We start from the raw sequence: 21757 nt of genomic DNA, 5'->3' as shown, positions 1-21757 counted from the left end.
AGGCTTGATCCTGGATTCAGAGAGCACTGAGGGCACTCAGCTTCCCAAAGGATCAGACTCTAAATCAGAGGTGGGCAAACTACGGCCCACAGGACCGTCCTGCCTGGCCCCTGAGTTCCTGGCCCAGGAAGCTAGTCCCCGGCCCCTCCCCTGCTGTCCCCCTTCCCCCGCAACCATGCTGCCAAGCAGGCAGTGCTCTGGGCTGCGGGGCTGCGCGCTCCTGCCGGGCAGCGCAGCAGGGTGTCTGGCTCCAGCTGGGCGGCCCGGCTGCTAGACATGCTGCTCTGAGTGGCATGGTAAGGGGGCTGGGGCCAGGGGGTTGGATAAGCAGGGTTCCCGGGGGGCAGTCGTGGGACAGGGAGCAGGGCGGTTGGATGGGGCGGAGGATCTGGGTGGTCAGGGGATGGGGAACATGGGGCAGTTGGATAGGGCAGAAGTTCGGGGGGCAGAGGACAGGGAACAGGGGGGCTTAGATAGGGTGTGGGGTCCCGGGGGCGGTTAGGGGCAGTTGTCCTGGGAGGGGGTGGTCAGGGGACAAGGAGTGGAGGGGGGTACTGAGGGGGGCAGGTAGGAGGCAGAAAGTGGGAGGGGTCGGATGGGGGCAGGGGCCAGGCTGTTTGGGGAGGCATAGCCTTCCCTACCCAGCCCTCCCTACAGTTTCGCACCCTGATGTGGCCTTCGGACCAAAAAGTTTGCCCACCCCTGCTCTAAATTGCCAGCTCCCAGCCAAGGCCTGGACCCTCAGTGAATACAGGATGAGTTGTCCTCACCAGACAAAATGCAATAGCATAGTCATTCATTATTATGTAACATTTTATTTGTTAAGTGCAACAGTTTATTTGATCTTATACAAGGGTCAAAAATAAAGATGGTTTCTGCCACACAGCTCTTATCACCTAGGGCTGGATCTTTCAAACTCTTTCTACAGGGCATAGTGCTTACTCTTTAGGAGCTGTCCCCTTGTCGTTAATAGGGCTGCTCATGGTTCTAAGCACTGTGTCCCAGATCCTCCAAGGCATTTAGGTGCTTAACTTACATGGAAACCAATGGGAATTAGGTGCCTAAATTCCTTGGAGGATCTGGGCCTATGCCCACTAGTAAGTGTTTTCAGGACTGGGACTTAAAAGACAGTCACAGCAAAGGTTAGACATACCAGGGAACCCAGAAGAAGGAGTAATTTACCTTTTTAATTTTAAAAAAAATATATAAATTAACTTAATATCTTGTGGGAACTGCAAATTTAAAGTTACATTTTAAATAAGACAAATTTATACCATGGCGATTCCTACTGGACAGAGGAGCAATCCCATGTGTCTGGACTGTGCACATCACCCTTAACTCATAAGGTGTGCAGCTGTGGAGTGAAGCCCACACCATACTGGCACTCAAAATGGATCTGACCTTAAAGATAAAGGTAAAAAACTTATCAGAATGTCAAACCATTGCCTGACCTGTGTTGCTGATAATTCTGGAGATTGTTAAATCTGACATTGTTGATCAAATGTACTTTTGATGCTGTTGGTTTATTTTCTGTACTTTGTTCCATGGAGGCAGAGACGCTGCTTCTAGTCAGTTTCACTATCAGGGTCTAGTCTGTGTTGCTTTCTCATTCTAATCAATTTTGGTTTCTGGTTCTAAGAAGTTTCACTCTCTGGGTCTAGTCAGTTTTGCTTTCTAGTTCTAGTCTTTCATTATCTGGTTCTACTCAGTTTTGCTTTCTGATTTAATCAATTCTGCTTTCTGGATCTAATCCCTTTCACTATCTGGTTCTACCCTGTTTCCCTTTCTGATTCTAGTTGCTTTTTAGTTCTAGTCAATTTCACTATTTGAGGCTCATCAAGTTTGGTTTCTGTTTCTAGCCATTTTCACTTTCTAGTTTCTGTCACTTTTGCTATCTGATACTCCTTGTGGGAGGCTGCTTTGTCAACCGAAAAAAATCAAATTGTTTTCATTTAAATATGCTAAAAGTCCTTGAAGACATTTCTAGCCATGTTAGGTTAGTGAAGTAAAAAGAATGGAGGACAGTAAGTTTAAGGCAAAACCTACCTTTGTTAAATAATTTAATTGAAAAATATCACAACATTCCTCGAATAAACTAGTCAGTGAATGTTACTCACCCTGTTCTTGGGGACTTGGCCTAGTCAGACTTTTGTCTCAGGGTTTTCTACATGATTTTGAGGTCCCATCATTCCTATGATGAAATGAGACCTGGTCAGATTGCATACCCTTCAGGACAGAGTATGTGATGCTGTGGGAAGTCCTGTGTGGTTCTTGGGGCTTAGCTTGACATGGGTATCTTTGGTGTGAAATCCTGGAGTGGCTTTTGGAAATTTAATTTATAAAATGGGTATTTTATGTAGTTAATTTTACCGAAGGGTTTCATTTATAAAGGAAAAGACCCTTCAGCCTCTAGGCTGCGTGGGTACTGATAGATGGGCTCTCCAGCCCCAGGGACATGACCAGCTTTGAAATAAGAGTCAGGATTGCCAGCCCAAACATTCAAAATCATGACTCCAGCCCTGAAAATCATGAGATTTTTGAAATGTGGGGTTCTTTCTGATTTCTGAACCTTTTGGGTGCAGTCAGGTCACCTTCCAAGCTTTTCGCAGCAACCCTGTGGGCTAAAAGACACATTTTTTTCTTTTCTTACTGAAAGCTGAGATTCTCATGTAACCATCATGGTTAGGAGCTGTGACTTTAAGCAAAGCGTCAGATGTGGTGAGGCTTTATGATCAAATCCTCAGAGCAGGCCACACTGCAGCAGCCTCAGAGGTGGGATCTGAATCCAGCTTCCCCCAGAGTCCAAGGCTCAGCTCCAGGCCCACCTGACATCTGCAGTGTAGTGACCACCAGCCTCTCCCTTATAGGTGCTGTCTGTGTAACGCCGCTGCCCTGCTCTTTACTATTCTTATCCTCACAACACTCCTGGGAGGTAGGCGTTACTATCCCCATTTCATAGATGGGGAATGGAGGCCCAGACAGACTAAGTGACTTGCCCAAGGTCAGATAAGAAGTCTGTGGCAGAGCTGGAACTTCAACCCAGGTCTCCCAGCTCCCAGTCCCCTCCCTCCGTGATCTATTTTCTACTGATGGTACATGCAGTGCAGAGTGATCTCTATGGGCTCTCCAGGGGTCAGACCTTGCAGTTCAGGGTTGCCAGCCTTCCTAACCAGGCCCATCCCAGTCCCTGGACCCTGCCCCAACATGCACCACTCTTAGGAAGAGCTGAATCTTCATTAGCAGGGCACAGCAGAGGCTGCACGGCTCCATGGCTGCTCCCCTCTGACAGCAGCACTGATTGAGATGAATCATGGAGATAAACCTCCCTCCCAACTGATGGGCTGGAGCCTGGGTGGTACAGAACACCCTCAGCTCTGCTGACTCCAGGAGTTAACGGGCACGCAGGACTGGACCCATCAGTAGTTCTCCTCCAGCTCATATCTAGCACTTTTCATTCATAGATCTCAAAGCACAAGGGATATCTTTTTGGGGGGTGGGGGGAATGCCCCTTCATGTCAGTCTCTCTGGGGAAAATTCAGTATCAAAAGGCCCAGCCTGGCACAAGGTGGCTGCTGTGGAGACCCCAGTGCTGGAGACTTGGACAGCTCCTCGGGAACCAGGCTCCTGGGTGAGGATTTCGTGGGGACCAAAGAGAAGGGGGCAGGAGAACAGCAGAGAGGGTGACCTGAGCAGAAAGCATCCCCTCCACTTAAATAACAGGGTCCTCTAATGACCTCCCTCCCCCACTCCCCTCTCCTGTCACTGAGCTGGAGTGGCAGCATCCCAGCCGGGCACCTAGGGAACACAATGGACTGCGTTGGTGCTATTTCAGACACGTCAGATGGCATATTTCCTTCATGCTCCTGCACGGAGTGGCTTTTTGGAGAGACCCCATTTGGGGAGTGGCCTTGTGACTTGGACCTGATGGCAGTCTCCTTGTCTGGGTTTGCTGGGAGAGAGAATTTCAGGGGCTGGGGAGTCATCTCTGCAGGATCCGAGACCTCCTTCCATCTGCACCGTTTGGTTCTCACTCTCTCTGCACATTTTGCATTACCAGGTTGGGGTTGATCTTGCCTGAGAGAACATTTGGGTTTTTATAAAGTGCTCTGCCCTCTTTGCAAACCCACCCGGCACAGCTAAGGCCCAGAGAGTGACCTGACCCAGCGGCCTGGCTGGAGACAAGCGGAGGGCACTGGATTAACCCAAAAGCTAGTTTTTTGCAGTGCGGCCACATCAGATGACTTTGGCGGCTGCCGAGGCAGGATTCTCTTTCACTGCTCCGGGTCCTTATGTGGGACTGGTGCCCTTCACATGCTGTAGTGCCACCCTATATGCCAGGGCACTGGGCTTCCCCCTCATGGCCACAAAAGACCCAGAAAGCATCTATGAGGATGAGAGATCCACATGCAGTTTTAAAACAGGTGTAGGCCGTGCTGCTGTTTGACTGCTTGGCACTCTGGGATCCTTGCCCACTATCCAAGATCAGGCCAGAATATCCAGTTGGGCCCTGTTCTGGAGTGCAGGCCTCCTCTCTGGGGGGTTTGTCCTTCGGCCCATCACCATCATGCCTTCCACGTAAAATCAATTGGCAAAGTCTTTAGTAGATCTCCTGGAGTCTTTGGTTCTTCTGTCCTTTCAGGATGGAGAAACTCAGCTTGGGGGCAGGGCTTTGTTTAATTTTGTCCTGCTGACCTCCGTGGAAAATCTGTGCCCAGAGCACTTCCAGGTTCAGGCCCATCGTGGCCCTGGATTAGCGCCTTCCACCCACAAGGAGCTCAAAGCACTTTGCAAAGATCAATGAGTGAAGCCTCCCCACCCCACTCCTGAAGGCTTATCTCCATTTCACAGATGGGGAAACTGAGTCACTTGCCCCAGGCACCACACAAGTGAGACAGTGGCAGAGCTAGGAACAGAACCCAGACGTCTCAGATATGATTCCTGGGTTTTAATCACCCGGCTCACCTCTCCCTCAGTCTCCCGCCCCTTCCTTCACAGCTCTCAGCAACCCCCACTGGGCCTTGTGGAACCACTCTGCTACCCACCATGGTGGGTCAGTGCAGCTACAAGACACCTGACTAGCCCAGGCTGCTCTGCTCCAGCCACAGCCCTGTCTTTAAACTGGAAGATATTATTGCAGAGCGACAGCTCTTCTCTATCTAGGGCTAAGAACAGCTTTCTGTTTAAAGACTGACTCTTCTAAGTGCTCTAAAATCTACACAGTTCCCCAGATTACCTTGAAATTTGGTGTGCTTCATGAGGTAGTGGAGTTTTGTTCGTGTTCCAATTTGGGGGCCGTTTGATCAAGGGGTTCCTGAGATATAGCCCCCTGAATAAAACAGCTTTTCCTAAAGTTGCGAGATTCTAGCAATCTTTTTTTGCTCACAACTTGAGATCAAACCAGGGCTCAGATTGTCACACCAGCATCTCCAGTGCTTGAGGGCTACCCCAACAGAGTGCATGGCCCCTTTGCGGGAAATCAGATTAAACCATTATTTGGAAAAGAGTTTGCTTCTCTAGTGAGGCTTGTCATGCATCTCCCCTGCATGCTCAGACAGAGGAGTTAACAGGATGGGTAGCCTCCAAACTTTTGTAACAGCTGGATAGCCCAAGGTCTTTTTGAACCCAAGTCACCCAGCTGGTGTCAGTTCAAGTCCTACCTGAGGCAGAAACATGGGAACAGCTGAGAGGAATATTGTTACAATCAGTGGGGGATGGGGCGTGATTGTGGGGGAATGTAAACCATTCGTAAAGAAAAAATAGACGTGCACATTCTTGCTGACAGGAGGGGGCATTTTAGGGGGTGGAGGAGGGAGGGAATAGGGGTGAGAGGGGCTTGGGGCTGCATCAAAGGGAGAGGGATAAATGGTAGAGGTGATGAGAAGGGTGTGGGTCTCTGATGAGGGTGAGGGGTGGAGGGACACTGGGAAGGGGACATGAGGATGACTGACAGAGGAACTTGGCTGTGGGGGGAGAGAATAGGGCAGGGCTAGATGTCAGCCTCACATTTTCCCCTTCTGTGTATGCCAGGAGTTGCGGGGGGGAGGGGGGGGCTGAGCCCTTCTCCTTACCCCCATGGGAGCTGGGGTCCCTGCCCCCCAGGGAATGTCTGTGCCCCTCTCCCTATGCCTATGTAGGCTGGAGGATGGGGGACCCTGCCTCTCTGGGGTGTTTGAGCCCTGCTCCTTGCCCCCGGTTTGTGTGCCTGCACGCAAACAGAGCCGGCTCCCCTGACAGAATACCACACTTGTGAAATGTAACAATCACTTTGTCCCCTTTTACAGCCCTTCACACTGGCACACAGCATCCAGCGCATTCCTCCGCCATTCAGTAAAGCTACACCTCAGGCTTGGTCTACATTCAAATGTTGATTGGTGGAGCTGTGTTGCTCAGAGGCATAGAAAGGTGGAGACAGATTGATACATCACCAAACCCAACAGACTATGGTGTGAACAGCTCCCCTGCAGCGTCTTTGCCATCTCCTTCCCCCTCAGCTGTATCTTCCCAGTGATCGGTGTTATTTGTTGCAATGGGACAGCCCCAGGAGCGGCCCAGGGACCCCTGGTGCCAGGAGCTGTGCAGTCACAGAACACATTGCCAGCCCCTGCCCCAAAGAGGTGGCAATCTCAGTAGGTTCCCCTCCCCTGCCTGCCTGGATTGGAGGGGTTTCTCCCACGCTGAGCACCCCGCTGGTTGCTGGACTAGGACGAAGGAGACAAAGTCCTGCAGGAGCTTGTGCTGGTCCCAACTCCTGCCCATGAATGCCACCGCCACGTTTAATCCTCATGTGTCTGGAGGATGGGACGTGGCCCTGCCCTTCCCCTTCTCCCCAGGGCTAAGGAGCCCTGGCAGATCCTGCTGCCTGGGGGAAGCAGAACTGGGGCTGAGAACTCACCCTGGGTCACTTGAATTTTTAGGACAATTTTGCCACTCTGAATCCTGCTTGGGAGCATCTGGCCCAGCTCTCCTCAGACACAAAGGAAGGAGGGATGCCTGATGAGGAAGCAGGGAGAGTTATTTTTCAGGGCATGGGACCTGGGCCTCTCGTGGCTTGGCTGGGATAAAGCTGAGCACAGGCTGACGCTGAGGGGGCAGCTGCCTGGCGCAGAGCTGCAGAACAGTCTCCCCAGGGAAGCGACCGGAGCCCCAGAGCTTGTGGTGTTTAACGTTAAACTGCCCAGTGGCGCTGGGAATTCACTGGGCAGTGCGCTCCTGCACCGGCAGAAAACAGGGCTGCATGGGCCCACACAGCCTGCCCCAGCTCGGAGTCGGTGAAAGCTTACTATGCATTTCAGGGCCCAGGCATGGTGGGACTGAAGATGTAGGAGAAAGTTACATAACTTTGCGGGGGAGGGGAGAGAGCGCTCCCTGGGGTCTGAAATATACAGGAAAAGTGATTCCATCGGGCAGTGGTAGGATGGGAACCATGGTGGGGTGGTGGAAGGGAATCGTAATACCTGATCAGGGCTGGGAGAGAGAAGGGGACCCCGCCAGGTGTAAAGCTCTCTCCTCACACAGACCCATTCCCGAGCTGTACCCCAGCATCAGTCGATGCAGGATCTTCGTAGAAACGAAACGCGCACCTCTGCAACGCAGGCCTGGCTGGTTTCACGATCTGCTGGACACGCTGGCCAGGGTCACTGGCTTCCTACCCTGCTCAGTGCCTCGGACACGGCCTCTCATTCAGGCTTGTTCGGGTGATGTGGGAAAAAAAAGAAAAAAAGTGGGGTTGTGGTTGGGGGGGGGGGTGACCAGGTGAAAGCAGCAGCTGGGGAAGGGTTAAGAGCTCCGTGCCTAACACATGCCCAGATGGGGTATACAATGGAGAGGAAAGAGAGTGTGGGGATGTGGTTTTCTTTCTGCCCCTGGCTGGTTAAGGCCTCTGGGGACTAGTGCAATGGCTGCTGCTCTGATCCACATAAATGTCTGCTCCTCTTTGGAATCCTGCTAAGCAGTTGCCTCAGTGATATCCTGTGGCAGTGGGTTCCACTAGTTAATTATTTCTGGTATGAAATCAAAAAGATTGCCCTGCACGCTGCTGGATGTTGTTGCCATTGAATTTCATTGTGTGCCCTCTTGTTCTTTCATTATGGGATGGACTGCAGACTGAGTGACCTTCCCTGTGCCATGCTGTTAGACACCTCTCGTCTCTGCAGGGGGAGCGGCTTCGGCACCCAGGGGTGTGGTCCATGTGTTTTTGCCATCTAGCCCATTCCCAGCCGCCCCTGTGCCATGCGGATGACTCTGGCTACACAGAAAATCTGTGGGAAAATCTGAGGGCAACTACAAAAGAGGCTTCTGCAGCAACACATCAATGGCTTCATGTCTGGAGCCAGCGTTTGCTCCTCACACAATAGGTCATTGTTAAGTGTGACATTTATTAGTCCTGTCTGCTTGGGAGAGGAAGAATGTTTCCATGCCTCCAGCCCTCATGAGCCCCTTAACCATGGGCTGCTGGCTTCTGTGCATCACTGTGTTACTGGACGGTCACATACACCAGTGGGGGAATAATGTCACCGCCAAAGACATGCCAGAATTTCACCCGCAGCCAGAGTCCACGCTCACACGCGCCTCTCTGCAATCAGCTGTCAGCTGGTTCATGCCTGCACGCAGAGCCAACAGACAGGCCGCTGAGTGGCAGCTGGTAGCTGACAGCTCGGTAATGAATCCCCCTGGGGTTCCTGACCTTGCACCCTTTGTGAGTTCCTCAGTCACCCATGCCTCACACAATACAGAGGAAGCATGACTCCGCAGCACCTGTGAACTTTTTACCCCTTTGGCTCAGCCTTTTTGTGGTTGTTGGTTAAGCAAACTTTTCAGTGTGTGTCTTGATTTTGCTTTGCACTGCTAATAAAAATGGATGAACAACCGGGCAAGGAGTTAGCGCGGAGGCGGAGCCCAGGGTCTTGTCAGAGAGTAGGGCAGCTCTCCCTGAGAGGCTGGCACCAGGGTCCATTGGCACTAGGTGTGAAATCATGGTCTGTTGTCTCCAGATATGAAGCCCCTTAGATGCAGAGGAATCCCTATGGTTCTGCTATGGAGACTTGCGGGGGGTGGGGCAGTCTGGAAAGGGGCTATGCACCCCGCCATGTGCTGTGGAATCAGGCCTGTGTGTCAGAGCGCTCCACATTAATACATGTGTGATGCAACCCCTTGCGTGAGGTGTGGGCAATGGGGATTGAACCTGCGACCTCTGGAGCTTAAACACGAGCCACTATTGCCTGAGCTAAAAGGGCCACTCTGTTAGCCAAGACTCATCAACTACTATCTGTGTCCCAGCGTGCCACCTGGCAGGAGAGGGTGTTACACACTCCCCCGGCTATGGCATCTCATTTCAGAGGCCTACCCACCTCAAATCCCCCACAGATAGTAGTTGATGAGTCTTTAGCAAGTTGATGAGTCTTTAGCAAGGCTGGACTGTTAATGTTGATTTTCAATAAGTCTTGGCGCACCAGGGAAGACTGAAAGAAAGCTGAGTGCACAACAATGGGACAGTATGGCTCTAAAGGGCCTGATCCTGTGTTATGGTTCCCCCTCTCCCACAAAGAGCAGAACATGTCCTTTCACAGAGTCATAGGACTGGAAGGGACTTCCTAGGTTATTAAGTCCAGTTGCCTGCTATTGCAGCCAACACCATCATAAAATCCTGTTCAGAAACTTATCAAGCTGCGTCTTTGAACCAGTTGGATTGTTTGCCACCAGTCCTCCTTTTGGGAGGCTGTTCCAGAACCTCCCTCATCTGACGGTTAGAAATCTCCTTTCACTCTGGGTCACTTTTATTTCAGGTTAAGGAAAACAACAAGCAAAGGAAGAACAAATACACACAGAGAGAGCACAGTGTGTGTGACTCCTCTGGAAAACTCTGCATCTGAAATGAAACACAAAGTGGAGGGGATGCCTCTGTGTCTAACAGTGCAGCATAGCGAGATCTCCTATCAGTTACATAGCTGCACACACCACAACCTGCAAGCCCACTGTTCGTGGGAGTCCTATGGACTCCAAGGGAGCAGGGTTTGTAGTGCTGGGTGGGTCCACAGCTTGCGTAATTTTCTCTCTGTGGAGCAGGAACTGTCTCTTACAGTGTGTCTATACAGTGCCAACAATGGGGGCCTGATCTCAGCTGGGGCCACTGCAATACTGCTCCCAGTAGCACAATAATGGTCCCAATGCACCCACTGGGGAAAGAGGTGGACTTATCCCCCAGTGTTTTACTTTCTTTTTGGTGTCTTGCTTACTGCACCTGCAGGAAATGGACTAGTGCAGTGCTACTCAAAGTGGTGGTCCGCGGATCAGTGCCGGTCTGCGAGCCATCGGCTGCCGGTCTGTGCGCACATTGGAAAAAAAAATTACCAGTCCCCCACATCAGATAGCTTGAGAAGCACTGGACTAGTGCATTTCACTCCATTCCCCCCTGCCCCGCTTGTTACGTAGGTGAGTGCTGGCCTTAGAGGCCGAAATGGCATGGCTGGCTGGGAGCGGTGGTTGTCAATCGCTGCTCTAGTGCCAAGGCTTTAGGGGTTTCTGTAAAGGAAATTGGGTCCCAGGCTCTCACATGTATAGAAACATTGTCATGATTTTAAAAATATGACTCAAACCACCATTATTTTTTGTTGTTTGAAATTCAATCAATTCCCTCCGCATTTATGGTTAGGGGCTAGTCTGGGACTCAGAACACTGGGATTCAGTTCCTGGCTCTGCTCAGCTTGTGTGACTTTGGGCAAGTCGCTTGGGCCCAGCTCCTCACTGAAAGCAGGAGGAGTTCAGCACCTCCATCCCTTTGAGGAGTTGGGCCTAAGTCTCTCTGGGCCTCAGTTCCCCTGCTGAACGCCCTGCCCTGCTGCACAGAGCTGTTGTAAGGCTAAATTTGTGAGTGCTGGAAACCAACAGCTGACCCTGTGCTCTGCTCATTTAAACACCAATTAGTTCCCCTCACCTGGACCTGATTGTGCCTCATTAGCAGATTAGCATGGGCTGGGGAGCATTAAAGCACTAACTAGCCCCTGGATGCAGAGGGGAGAAGGTGGCATAGGTAGGACGTACTGGGGAGAGAGGAAGGGTGGCAGAGCCAGAACTAAGAAGGCTTTGTGGGTGGAGAGATCTCTCCACTCCTTGGTGGAAGAGCTGTGGATGCTGCAAACCATGTGGTGTATGGGACAGCGAAGGTGGGGGGAAGAGCACTGCAAATAAGCTACAGGGTGGTGGTTAACAGAAGGTCTCTGATCAGCTTGTGTTGGCAGAAGAGGGGAGCAAGACCTCACACTGTCACAGAATCCATCAAAGACTGTTAGTTTTGCAGATGCTACAGGGGGCCAGGCTGGTACCTAAGATGGGTAGAAGTCAGCAGGTGGTAGCTCTGGTGAACGAGCCCCGGAAAGTGAAACTGACTAGAAATAAAATAGAAATTGTCCCGTCCACCTTAGTGTCACTATGGGCAAAATAACCTGAACAGATTTCTGCATTCTCCTTGGTTGAGTCCTCTCCATGTTCTCAGTGAGATGGGTAGGATTATTTTTTCACAAAGAGGATTTTTATCTTGACAGAGCCCCTTTAAACGCAATCAGGCCAAACTAGCTCTTGTTGCAAACACCACTGCGGGTAATGAAACTACACCTGGGATGAATTTGGCCCAAAGCCCGCAGCAAGCATATGTGTTCCAGCAGAAAGTACAGAAGTTTACAGCAGAGCTTTATAGAAATGACAAAAGCCAGGGGCCCTGTTCCATAGGGACCAAGGGATGGAATTGATCTACACCAGAGGTGGGCAAACTATGGCCCATGGGACCATCCTGCCCAGCCCTTGAGCAGCATGGTAAGGGGGTGGCAGTGGTGCGCTCGGCGGTAGGGGGCCATGGGGGGCAGTCAGGGGACAGGGAGCGGTTGGATGGGGAGGAGGTTCTGGGGTGGTTGGTTGGGAACGGGGGGGGGGTTAGATGGGAGTCCTAGGGGGCCTGTCAGGGGGTGGGGGGCAGTCAGGGGACAAGGAGCAGGGGGGGTTGGATAGGGGGTGGGATCCCGGGGGGTGTGGTTTGGGGTGGGGGGTCCTGGGAGGGGGTGATCAGGGGACAAGGAGCAGGGGGGGGGTTGGATGGGTCTGAGGGGGGCAGTCAGGGGGTGGGAAGTAGGAGGGGGTGGATAGGGGGCGGGGACCAGGCTGTATGGGGGGCACAGCCTTCCCTACCTGGCCCTCTATACAGTATTGCATCCCGATGTGGCCCTTGGGCCAAAAAGTTTGCCCACCCCCATCTACAGTCTTTGCCTTGGTCCTTCGATTCCATTCCATAAATACAGGAGATTATTATTTGTTGGATTTCAGGCCTTATCTCTACTAGGAAAATTGCACTGGTTTAACTAGATGGACTTAAACTCCTAATGTAGAGACACTTAAATCAGTGTAACCCCCCCCCCACTTAAATCAGATGATCATTTACTGACGCAAGCTGATGTAAGCGAGGGCTAAACTGGTCTGCAGCAGTGTAACTAGTGCTATGTCTACACTTTTGGGGGGGGGGTGTAGGCTGTGTGTAGCTACATGTCACAGTCAACAGGTGGCTGCATCCAGACTGCAATGTGTAGCTACTTGTGCCAGCCAGTGACAGGCTCTGGCATGGGGGGGGGGGGGGCTCAGCCTTTCCCCACTGCCAAAGTCTTTCCCTGCAGGGGGAGGCCTGGCTCAAGGAGGAGAGAGCTGTATAGCGTATGCACTTGGGTACGTACCCATACCCTTCTCCTCATAAGCCATGCCCCACCATCTGCATTGCTGCTGAAACCCGCGCTGGGGGGCTGCCCCAGTACACGCTGCTGAAAGAAGCACAAAGTGTAGCTATAACCTAGACTGGCACAACTTTTCTAGTGCGGAGTAGGCAGGCCTGAGATTCGGACGATAGGGTGGGGGCTGGGAGTAAACAGAGGGAGCTAGTGAAAACAAAGGAGAGGATGAGAAAACAAACGTGACAGCTGCTAGTCACCTTGCTGGAAGCTGCTCAGATACTAGACGAGGAGCAGGGTGTAAGACCCGCCAGAGAAAAGGCTGACCTAGAGCACCACTGTATTTTCCACTGCAGGCATCCGATGAAGTGAGCTGTAGCTCAGGAAAGCTTATGCTCAAATAAATTAGTTAGTCTCTAAGGTGCCACAAGTACTCCTTTTCTTTTTGCGGATACAGATTAACAGGGCTGCCCCTCTGAAATCTGTCTTTAGAGCTGTCTGTTTGCCCTCATCTCTTGTGGAGGGGAGTTCCGCAGCCACAGACCAGCTGCCTCTGGTCTCTGCCGGTGCCCGCCTGGCTCGCTTCCAGCAGCCTCCGAGCTGTTTACCTTGGGCTCGGGGTGGCTGCTGGGCAGTGCTACTTCCTCTTGGAAACACCTGACTCGGGCAGCCTCCCCACGCCCAGCCCTGGCAAAGCCCATTTCCAGGGCAGGCTCCAGCCAGTGCTGCTTCTCACCACCAGCAGCAGCAGCGTCTCGCCTGCGAAGAGCCGCTGCCCTCCCCCCCGCTCCCTTCTTCCCAACTAAACCAGGCTAATCAGATTCCAGCAGGGGGAGGAGCTGCCCCTTCGCGCACCCCGAGCCAGCGGCTCCGGGACCCAGCGCCGCGCAGGGAGGGGGGCCGGCAGCATGCCCAGCATCCCCTCGGCCCGCGGGGCACCTGTCGGGGGCAGCTCGGCCGGCCCGCGGGCACCCAGCCGGCGCCGTGGAGCGCAGCGCGCAGGGGGAGGCAGGTGAATCAGGTGCCTGGCGGGCGAGCGGCGGGGCCAGGAGATGGGCGACCAGCCGCAGGCGGGGGGCAGGAGAGGGGCCAGCCCGCAGCCCCCCAAGGAGCGGCCGGGCAGAGGCACGGAGCCCCCCGGGCGGCGGCGGCGGCGGGGATCCCGGCGCAGACCCCTGCGCGCCCTGGGCAGCCTGGTCAGCCGCCTGCTGAAAACTTTGAGCGCCTTGTCGCACTTGGGAGGGGGGAGCCGCCGGGGGGGCGCGGAGCCGGAGGACGATGAGGGCGGGTTCCGGTGCCCGCCGGGCCCCCCGCCGGCCGGGCCCCCCGGGGCAGCCCCGCCGGAGGAGCAGGTCGGGGGAGGCAGCGGCTGGCCGGAGGCGCGGCGCTCCTGGAGCCCCCCGGGGGGCGCGGCGGAGGGGCGTCCCCCCGGGGTGCAGGGGCTGAAGAACCACGGCAACACGTGCTTCATGAACGCTGTGGTGCAGTGCCTGAGCAACACCGACCTGCTGGCCGAGTTCCTGGGCCTGGAGCGCTACCGTGCCCGCGGCGCGCCCGGAGAGGTCACCCAGCAGCTGGCAGCCCTGGTCCGGGCGCTCTGGACGCTGGACTACACCCCGCAGCTCTCCGTGGAGTTCAAGGTAGGATGGGGCACCCGGACCCCCAGCCATGGGCCGGGGCAAGGGGCACCTGCCAGGCTCACTGGGGTGGGTGCCTAACCATGGCCCAGTGCTCAGGGGCTGTGGATGCAGGGCGCTTTAACCCTAACCTTAACGCTGCCCCAAGCCAACCTTAACGCCATTTCCAATCTAATGCTAATCAAAATCACACAGCGCAGTGGCATCCAGCCGACCAGCATGTGCGCCAGACTGATGCTGGTACTTCTAGTCCTCTCTCTATCTTTATTTACCTTAACAAGGAGTCACACTAGGGGTGCATCTCCACGCACCCCGTACCCTGTCACCCTAAGCCTCAGGTTTCGCAGTGCCAAGACCTTCTGAGCTAGAGGTGTGCCAGCTGTGCTTGGTTGTGGGGTAGGAGGTGGGCTCAGTCTGGTAAGCAGGTGCAGCTGGCTGGGGGATGGCTGCATGCTATGGACAAGAGGCTATCTTAGCAGGAGAATGAGTTGAGTCTGTGGGCCAGATCCTGCTGTGGGCTACGCTGTGTGAAGATATACTGATGGTACTGAGGCCCCAGTCCTGTACCCTGTTCAGTGTGGACCGACCTGGTGTGGTGGAGCTCCAGAGCCTTCAGTGGGTTATGTGCTGGCACAGGTGTGTGCCCTGGTGGAAAAAGTTGCAGAGTTTAGGCATGAGTGGAACAGCTGGTCCTGTGGGCCAGTCCTGTGAGCCCTTACTCGTGTGAGTGGTGAGTATCGTCTGTACGATAGGGGAGTAAATTTCTTGCAGTCTTCCTGAACCTTAGTTTTTCCATCTGTAAAATAGGGAGTGACACTGAACCACCTGTGTAGTGTGTTGAGATCCTCTGGGGAACAACAGTGCATAGACTGGAGAGAGCTAAGGGCAATTTGCCTAGCCCTGTGGCCTGATGCCCATGTGCCCAAGTACCCCAGCTCCTGCAGTATGTACCACCCATCTCTCCTGTGGCGCCGCCGTCAGATGAGGCTTCCTGAGAGCACCCTCCGTGGCTAGGGTGTCACCTGGAAGCCCCAGTGCTAATCAGCAGGATTAGTGTTTGTAAAGCACTTTGAAGATGAAAATGGAATATTTATTATTAAGTAATTGCCGAGGAGCCCACCCACTCCCTGGCCCCCACCCCCACACTGGTGAGAAGTTTCAGAGTAACAGCCGTGTTAGTCTGTATTCGCAAAAAGAAAAGGAGGACTTGTGGCACCTTAGAGACTAACCAATTTATTTGAGCATAAGCTTTCGTGAGCTACAGCTCACTTCATCGGCTGCATACTGTGGAAATTGCAGAAGACATTATTATATACACAGACACCATGAAACAATACCTCCTTGCTGTCCAGCCGAGCCTGCCTGTATATGTGGGGCTAGAATCGGAGGCATCAGGAGTGGGTTCTCACCTGCCAGGCTTCCCAGATCCTTCCCCACATGGCAGCTGTGACAGCAGCTGCTCATGCTGAGCTAGTGCCAGTGTAGGTAGAATGAGCAGCCGTCTCTGGAGAGGCGCAGAAGAATTGTAACAACCCCATTTCCACCCACTCACCCCTTTACTGAGAGCACCGAGGAGCCTGCATGCCTCCCTCACTTAGGTAGTGGAGTAAGCTCCCTTTTCCCTGCCTCCTATGCTGGCTGCCATCGGGAGTGGCTGCTGGGTGCGGATTTTTAGTTCAGCCCTGCAATGGGATGAGCAGACTCCAGACACTCCCGTGATCTGTGAGAGAAGAATATGGAATCAAACTGGGAGCTGCCCAGGGGCAGGACTGTGAATTGTCTGGTGGGATCCCATCTCCCCCCTTCCCTGCACACCTGTGATCTGGGCCTTTCACCAGAGGGCATCTCAGGGAGTGGAGGAGACAGAGGCCGGGCTGGGGGCCTGGGGTAATGGGTGGCAAATGTTTATTGTAGCTTTTATAGCATGCATCCTGCTATTGTAATAATGGGCACAATCTGCCTGTGTAAATCAGTGTAATGATGAGAGCCTCCCTCCCCAGATAGCTGCATTCCTAGGCAGGCAGGGAGGGAGGAAAAAAGTTCGCTCCTTAACTCTTAATTTCCTCCCCCGAGTGGTTATCTGTGTGTGACATCAATTTCCTCCCAATTTTTAATCTCCCTGGAAAATAAGATCTCCCGTGGGAATATGCAAGAGCTTGGAGGTTTTATGAGAGGCTGCAGAGCCCCACAATCTATTCATCCAAGTCCACAGCTCCTTTTATTTGAAGATCTCTCTGCTGGAGGTTGCGCTCTATGGGAATTCTGCTCCCTTTTCCCCATGGAGTTGCATGTAACCCTTGCATCAGTTGGGGTTGTAAAGGTGTATTGAGAAGGTTGGGGGAGCCCTAAATTAAAGCACTTCAGGCCATAATCTGATGATTGTTGGAGTCACAAAGGACTTCCCTTCAAGGCACATCACATGGGACATTTTCATCCTCTGACTCATCAGGTACTGGCCACTGTCAGCAGCAGCCAGAGCAAATTTGAAGAGTCAGTTGTCTGATCCATCGCTTGGGCAAAGGCTGTATGTTACTGAGATGAGCGTTCCTTTCCGTGCCGGCACAGCAGCCACTTCTAAAGATATGAAATTGTTTTGTCTTCAGTTGCTTCCCCAATTGGAAAAGGCCCCAATCCACACAGCTGACAAAGGAGAAACCCCAAGCAGAGCATTGTAACTTGAAGATCAGGCTCAGGAATGCTGGAGCATTTTTGTAGGTGGAGCCTTTATGGACACATTGATCTCCACCCACTAATATTTTGCAAGGAGTGAATTCTTCTGTCCAGAGCAGCCCTTTCCAAGCTGAATGTTTGCAGACCAGCTCCTAATTCTAATCAGTATTCAGCATTTTTACAAAGAAGGGGTGATAAGGAAATTTTGTCCTGACCCAGCCAAAGGTGCTCCGAGCTAGCAGCCCTACAGGTGGTTGACTGGCGTTTTGGTCTGCTGGGGACAGCTGTGCCCGTGAGTTGTAACATGGAGCAGTGCTGGACTGCAATGTGTGCCAGCACAGGCCTGGTTTTGTCTGCGGCACAGACTTGGCCCATGAGGCTGGGTGCTATGTCGGTGCATCAGGACGCCACGGTGGTGCTGCTGAATGACCCCAGAATGCCAGCTCCTTGGCCCTGAGCCGTGTCCCAGGTCCAGGCAGTGGTACAGCATGATGGTGGCTCCTGGGCCATGGCTCACAGGGTGGGGAGTGGCACGGATAAATCCTGTGCAGAGCAGGAGAGCGTTGGTGTGCAGAGGAGCCCAGCGTTCTTTGGAAAAACGACAGTCCCTCACTCCCCTTATTTGGCTGTGTGCTCTGGAGGTGGCTGATGGTCAGAGCAGCAGGCTGGGAGGCAGGAGTTCTAGCGTCCGTTCCTAATCCTTCCTCTGCCTCAGTCTGTCACCTTGAGCAAGTCCCCTGATTCCTTTCCTGCATGCCTGTGCTGGGAACGGAGTCGGGAAGGCTAAGGAATATTGTAGCTATTGTGCATGGCAGGGCAGAGCCCAGCTCACTCTCCATGCTGACAGCTCTCTGGTGTCTTAAGCAACTTTTCCGATTTCTACTCGGGCACAGCCTGTTGAAAGGTCCTGGGACGAGCTCCCTGCAGTTCTCAGCTTTTAACTTGAATATAGACCCACTAGAGCCGAACGTGAGCCCCAGAGGTCTGGTTCCAAACCTGCTCAGCAATGGGCGGGATTGGGAACCGGGGTTTTGCTCAGGCAGGACTCTGCCATGTCCACGCACCTTGGCCGATGACCAGCCTGTCAGCACGTTCCCGCCCAAGGAAAGTCGCCTCAAGCCCCCGATGTGAAAGCCAGGGCGTTTCGCCCCCCCAGCTGCGTACGAGATCTGGCCAGCAGGGTGGATTTGGGTGTGATAACGTGCAGTAGCAGTGTGAACTGGCAGTGAACTTCAGGCTGTGTTTCTAGGAAACAGCACAGTGAGTAGCTGCGTGAGAGCGAGAGAATGAAGAGCCCTGTTGAGAGCATCTCCCGGTGTCCCAGTCAATTTCACATTCCTGGCCAGCAAAATCTCCCCTTCTCCGGTTCCCGCGCGGCTGCTAGAAGCTTGGGAGGGAGCAATGAGCCCCGTTGTGTGGCACACAGATAACTTGTTGTGTGAGCTGTTCTGAGAGGAATGCCCAGCAGGCCCCGTGGTAACCCTACCTTGGGGAGCCACGCCTGGGAACGCACAGAAGAGAGCCAGCTATATTCTAACTGAGCTGGCCATGCGTAGCCGAGAGCCCATGGCAGGGGCGAGACCGAGCGACTGCTCCACCTTGAATAGGCTCCACAAGGGAGTTCCTGCAACAGCCCGAGTGAGTCCTGCGATGTGTCAGTGACTGGGACGTGAGTGGTTGTGCCTAGTGGTTGGAGCAGGAGCCAGGAATTGGAGTCCACCGGTCAGAGCCGATGTCAGGAGCCAGGGATTGGGGTTGAGGGCCAGGACCAGGTGACCTGGCGTGAGGCAAGGCAGGCTCCAGGGCAGGAGTAGAATTGGAACAAGGCAGCAGCAGGATCGGAACAAAGTGGGAGCAAAGCTGGGAAAAAGCAGGCACAGAAGTTGTTGCAGCCAGGAGTGAATGAGGAGTTGCTGGACTTAAGAGCTGGTCTCCTGCCTCTTCCAATCAAGCAGGTTGTAGCAGGCTGCCTGACTGGCTACGCAGCCCAGCTGTGCTTGTTAGGTCGCCCAGAGACTGGCTCTGCAGGAATGTCTTCACTGCAATAAAAAACCCACAGCACCGCGGCAGCTGGCCCAGGTCAGCTGAGTCTCAGATCCTGGGCAGCGGGCTCAGGCCGTGGGGCTAAAATGGCAGTGGAGATGTCTGGGCTCAGGCTGGAGCCTGGGCTCTGAGGCCCCACAAGGCAGGAGGTGTCTACGCTGCCGTTCTTAGCCCTGAAGCCCCAAGCCCTGCGAGTCCAAGTCAGCTGACCATGCTCTGAGACCCAGTGCTGCAGGTTTTTATTGCAGTGTAGACATAGCTTTGCTCCTGGCTGTCCATGCGGCAGGATTTTAGAGGGCAGGATGAATTATGAGTAACAAAAGAACCACCACTTCCAACCTTGCCAACCCCACTGCCTTGCCCATGTGGCTCTGCTGAGCTCTGGCCCCTCCCCAGTCCCCTCCCTCTTCTCCATCGCAAGCCTTCTGCTGTTCTTGCACAGCCCCATCCTCGGTTTGAGCTCCCTCCCACACCTGGGATCTCTTTGCTGAGCGCTGTAGCTCAGCCCCCGGAGACGCTTGCTCGGATAGAAATGATCAGACTGAAAGTTTCGGAACAGCTTCTCCCAGCAATTAACAGAGCTAGCAATTTCCAGCACTTGTGTAACTTCCCCAGCCCGCATTAGGCTGCTCAGCTTTTTTATTTTTATTTTTTTTAAATTTCCCGTGGAAGCCACTTAAATAGTTGCTCACCCCCCTCCTACCTTGGGTTCATCCCCGGCTGGAATACCCCCGCACAGGCTGGCAAGGAATCGGGCAGCACCAGCCAGGGACGCTGCTGTGTAGCAGTTGGAACAAAGCTGTGCTCTGATCCTCACTCTCTGTGATCAAGTCGCTGGTCTAAGTCATGCCTCCAGCGAGGACGCTGGGTAACCGGCTCTCTGGGAGCCCGAGGCTGTGTGGGGAACGGCGCTTTCCCAGGGAGAGAAATCATGCGGACGGAGGTAGCCCCGCAGACTCGCGGCTGTCTTTCCCGCTCAGCGCTCCTGTGCCGCGTGCACAAATGGGCAGCAAAACGTTTTCTCGCAGAAGCCCTGGGGATTCCTGCAACACGTGGGAGCCCCGGTCGCTGCTTGCTGCCGGCTGGCTGAACATACAGCACTGAATGCTTTTCTCCCTTAATGGGCTCATCCTGGCAGCTTGTTGAAAAGGCCAGCCGGGCTGAACGGGCCCATTCCGAGACCGCTCCTCTCGTGATTTGTTTCTCCGATGCTTTTCTGCGCCCCTTCTGTGGGCACTGTAGCGTTTCCAGCCTCATGCTGCCGTCACTGGCCTTTCTTTTAATGCGTTCTGACATCCTTTCTCAGCAGCCAGCCAAGGGGACCCCTCACACGCACACTCGCACTTCAGGCCTCTGACTCCATGGGCAGAGGAACATTAACGCTCACCCTAACACCCACAGTGTTACTGGAGGGAAGGTGGCTTTAAGCAGGTAGGATGTTGTACTCTTAGGGCCTTCTCAGGCCGTAAGCCTGTAACCTCTGCATCCAGGAAAGGAAGGGGCCGAAAATACAGCAGAGCTGGAGCAGAGGCCGGGAGAGATCCCGGGGTGGAACCTAGCACAGTGTCAGACTATGGAGTTACATAATAAAAGCTGCAGGGCTGGGATTTGCAAAGGAGCCTGGTGCCCAAATCCCATTGGAAGTTGAGTACTCAACTCCCAGAGGCTAAAGAGCAGCTGTAGGCAATTCAGGGCAAGGGGTATATGGCTAGCATGTTGCACAGAGGGCTCTGGTCTCAATTGGGGTCTCCGGGCATTACTCTAATATTACTAAGAATAACACAATGTGCCCAGAAGCACAAACAGGTGGGTTGGAAAGCCTGGGAATGGGAGGGCATCTCACTGCCATGGGGCAATGGCTGACCCTGTGGGATAGTGAGTACCGGCCTGTGAACTCTACAGGGAGGACAGATGAGGTGCCGGAGGTGGGGGGCAGTGATATTCCTGATGATCCAACAAGGGAACATTTCCAAGTGGGGAGGTCCCCTGCTCAAACCTGTCCGGCCAGTGCCCTGAGTCACCGGGTGCAGACACCTGAGGGCATAGTGCTGCTGGCTTCCATGTCATGACAACATCCTTCCTTCATTGCACAATGTTGAGGGAGCTCGAAGAGGCCACTAAAGCAGTGTGTGAACCACCTGCGTATAACCTGTCACATGTCCTAACAGGACAGCAGCCGGAGGGGTCGTTTCTCTCCCCTTTACGTGATTGGCTCTTGGACCAGCTCATTAGAGCACATGAGGGGGGATGCTCTGCTCGACTTGGGGTGATGTTTTCAAAGGGGCCTAAGTGAAGTAGGAGCCTACATCACATTGAGAGCCAATGGGACTGTGGCACCTAAAGCACTTAGGCAATTTTGAAAAATTTGCCCTTATGTAGCACCCAGGAGTTGTTTCAAGGCGTAACTATAGGTGAGCCACAAATCACTAGCTGCAAGAAGAGTGACCCAGCCAGCAGGTGATGGCTGGTGAGCCAAGTGGGTGTGGCTACACTTTTCTTCTTCAAAAAAATCAAATGCAGCTAAACCGGAGCATCGCCCTCAAAGAGATGCAGCCAGTTATTCAAACCCACAAACGTACGTCTCGGAATGGAGACAGGTGCTGGAGATCTCTCCCTGGCTGGCTGATCGTGTGGCCACTTCCAGTTCCCAAATCAGCTCCTTCGGGAGTGGCCCATTCAGCTGCTGGGATGCACCCCTTGGAGCCC

The 21757-nt window shown here is 53.7% G+C and overlaps 1 protein-coding gene across 1 annotated transcript in view; it reads left to right on the top strand.

The window, feature by feature from the left end:
- The first annotated feature begins 13753 nt into the window (after nucleotides 1-13753).
- The window catches only part of USP43 (ubiquitin specific peptidase 43), a 176290-nt gene continuing 168286 nt past the window's right edge, over nucleotides 13754-21757 (top strand). The window contains exon 1 of the mRNA XM_074971087.1: nucleotides 13754-14341. Within this exon, the coding sequence (XP_074827188.1) occupies nucleotides 13754-14341 (588 nt within the window). The remainder of the gene's footprint in view (nucleotides 14342-21757) is intronic.

This window comes from Natator depressus, chromosome 14 (assembly GCF_965152275.1).
Source record: "Natator depressus isolate rNatDep1 chromosome 14, rNatDep2.hap1, whole genome shotgun sequence".
NCBI classification, from domain to species: Eukaryota; Metazoa; Chordata; order Testudines; family Cheloniidae; genus Natator; species Natator depressus.
The sequence above is the reverse complement of the archived record's forward strand: the minus strand, read 5'-3'. Positions and strand labels throughout refer to the sequence as shown.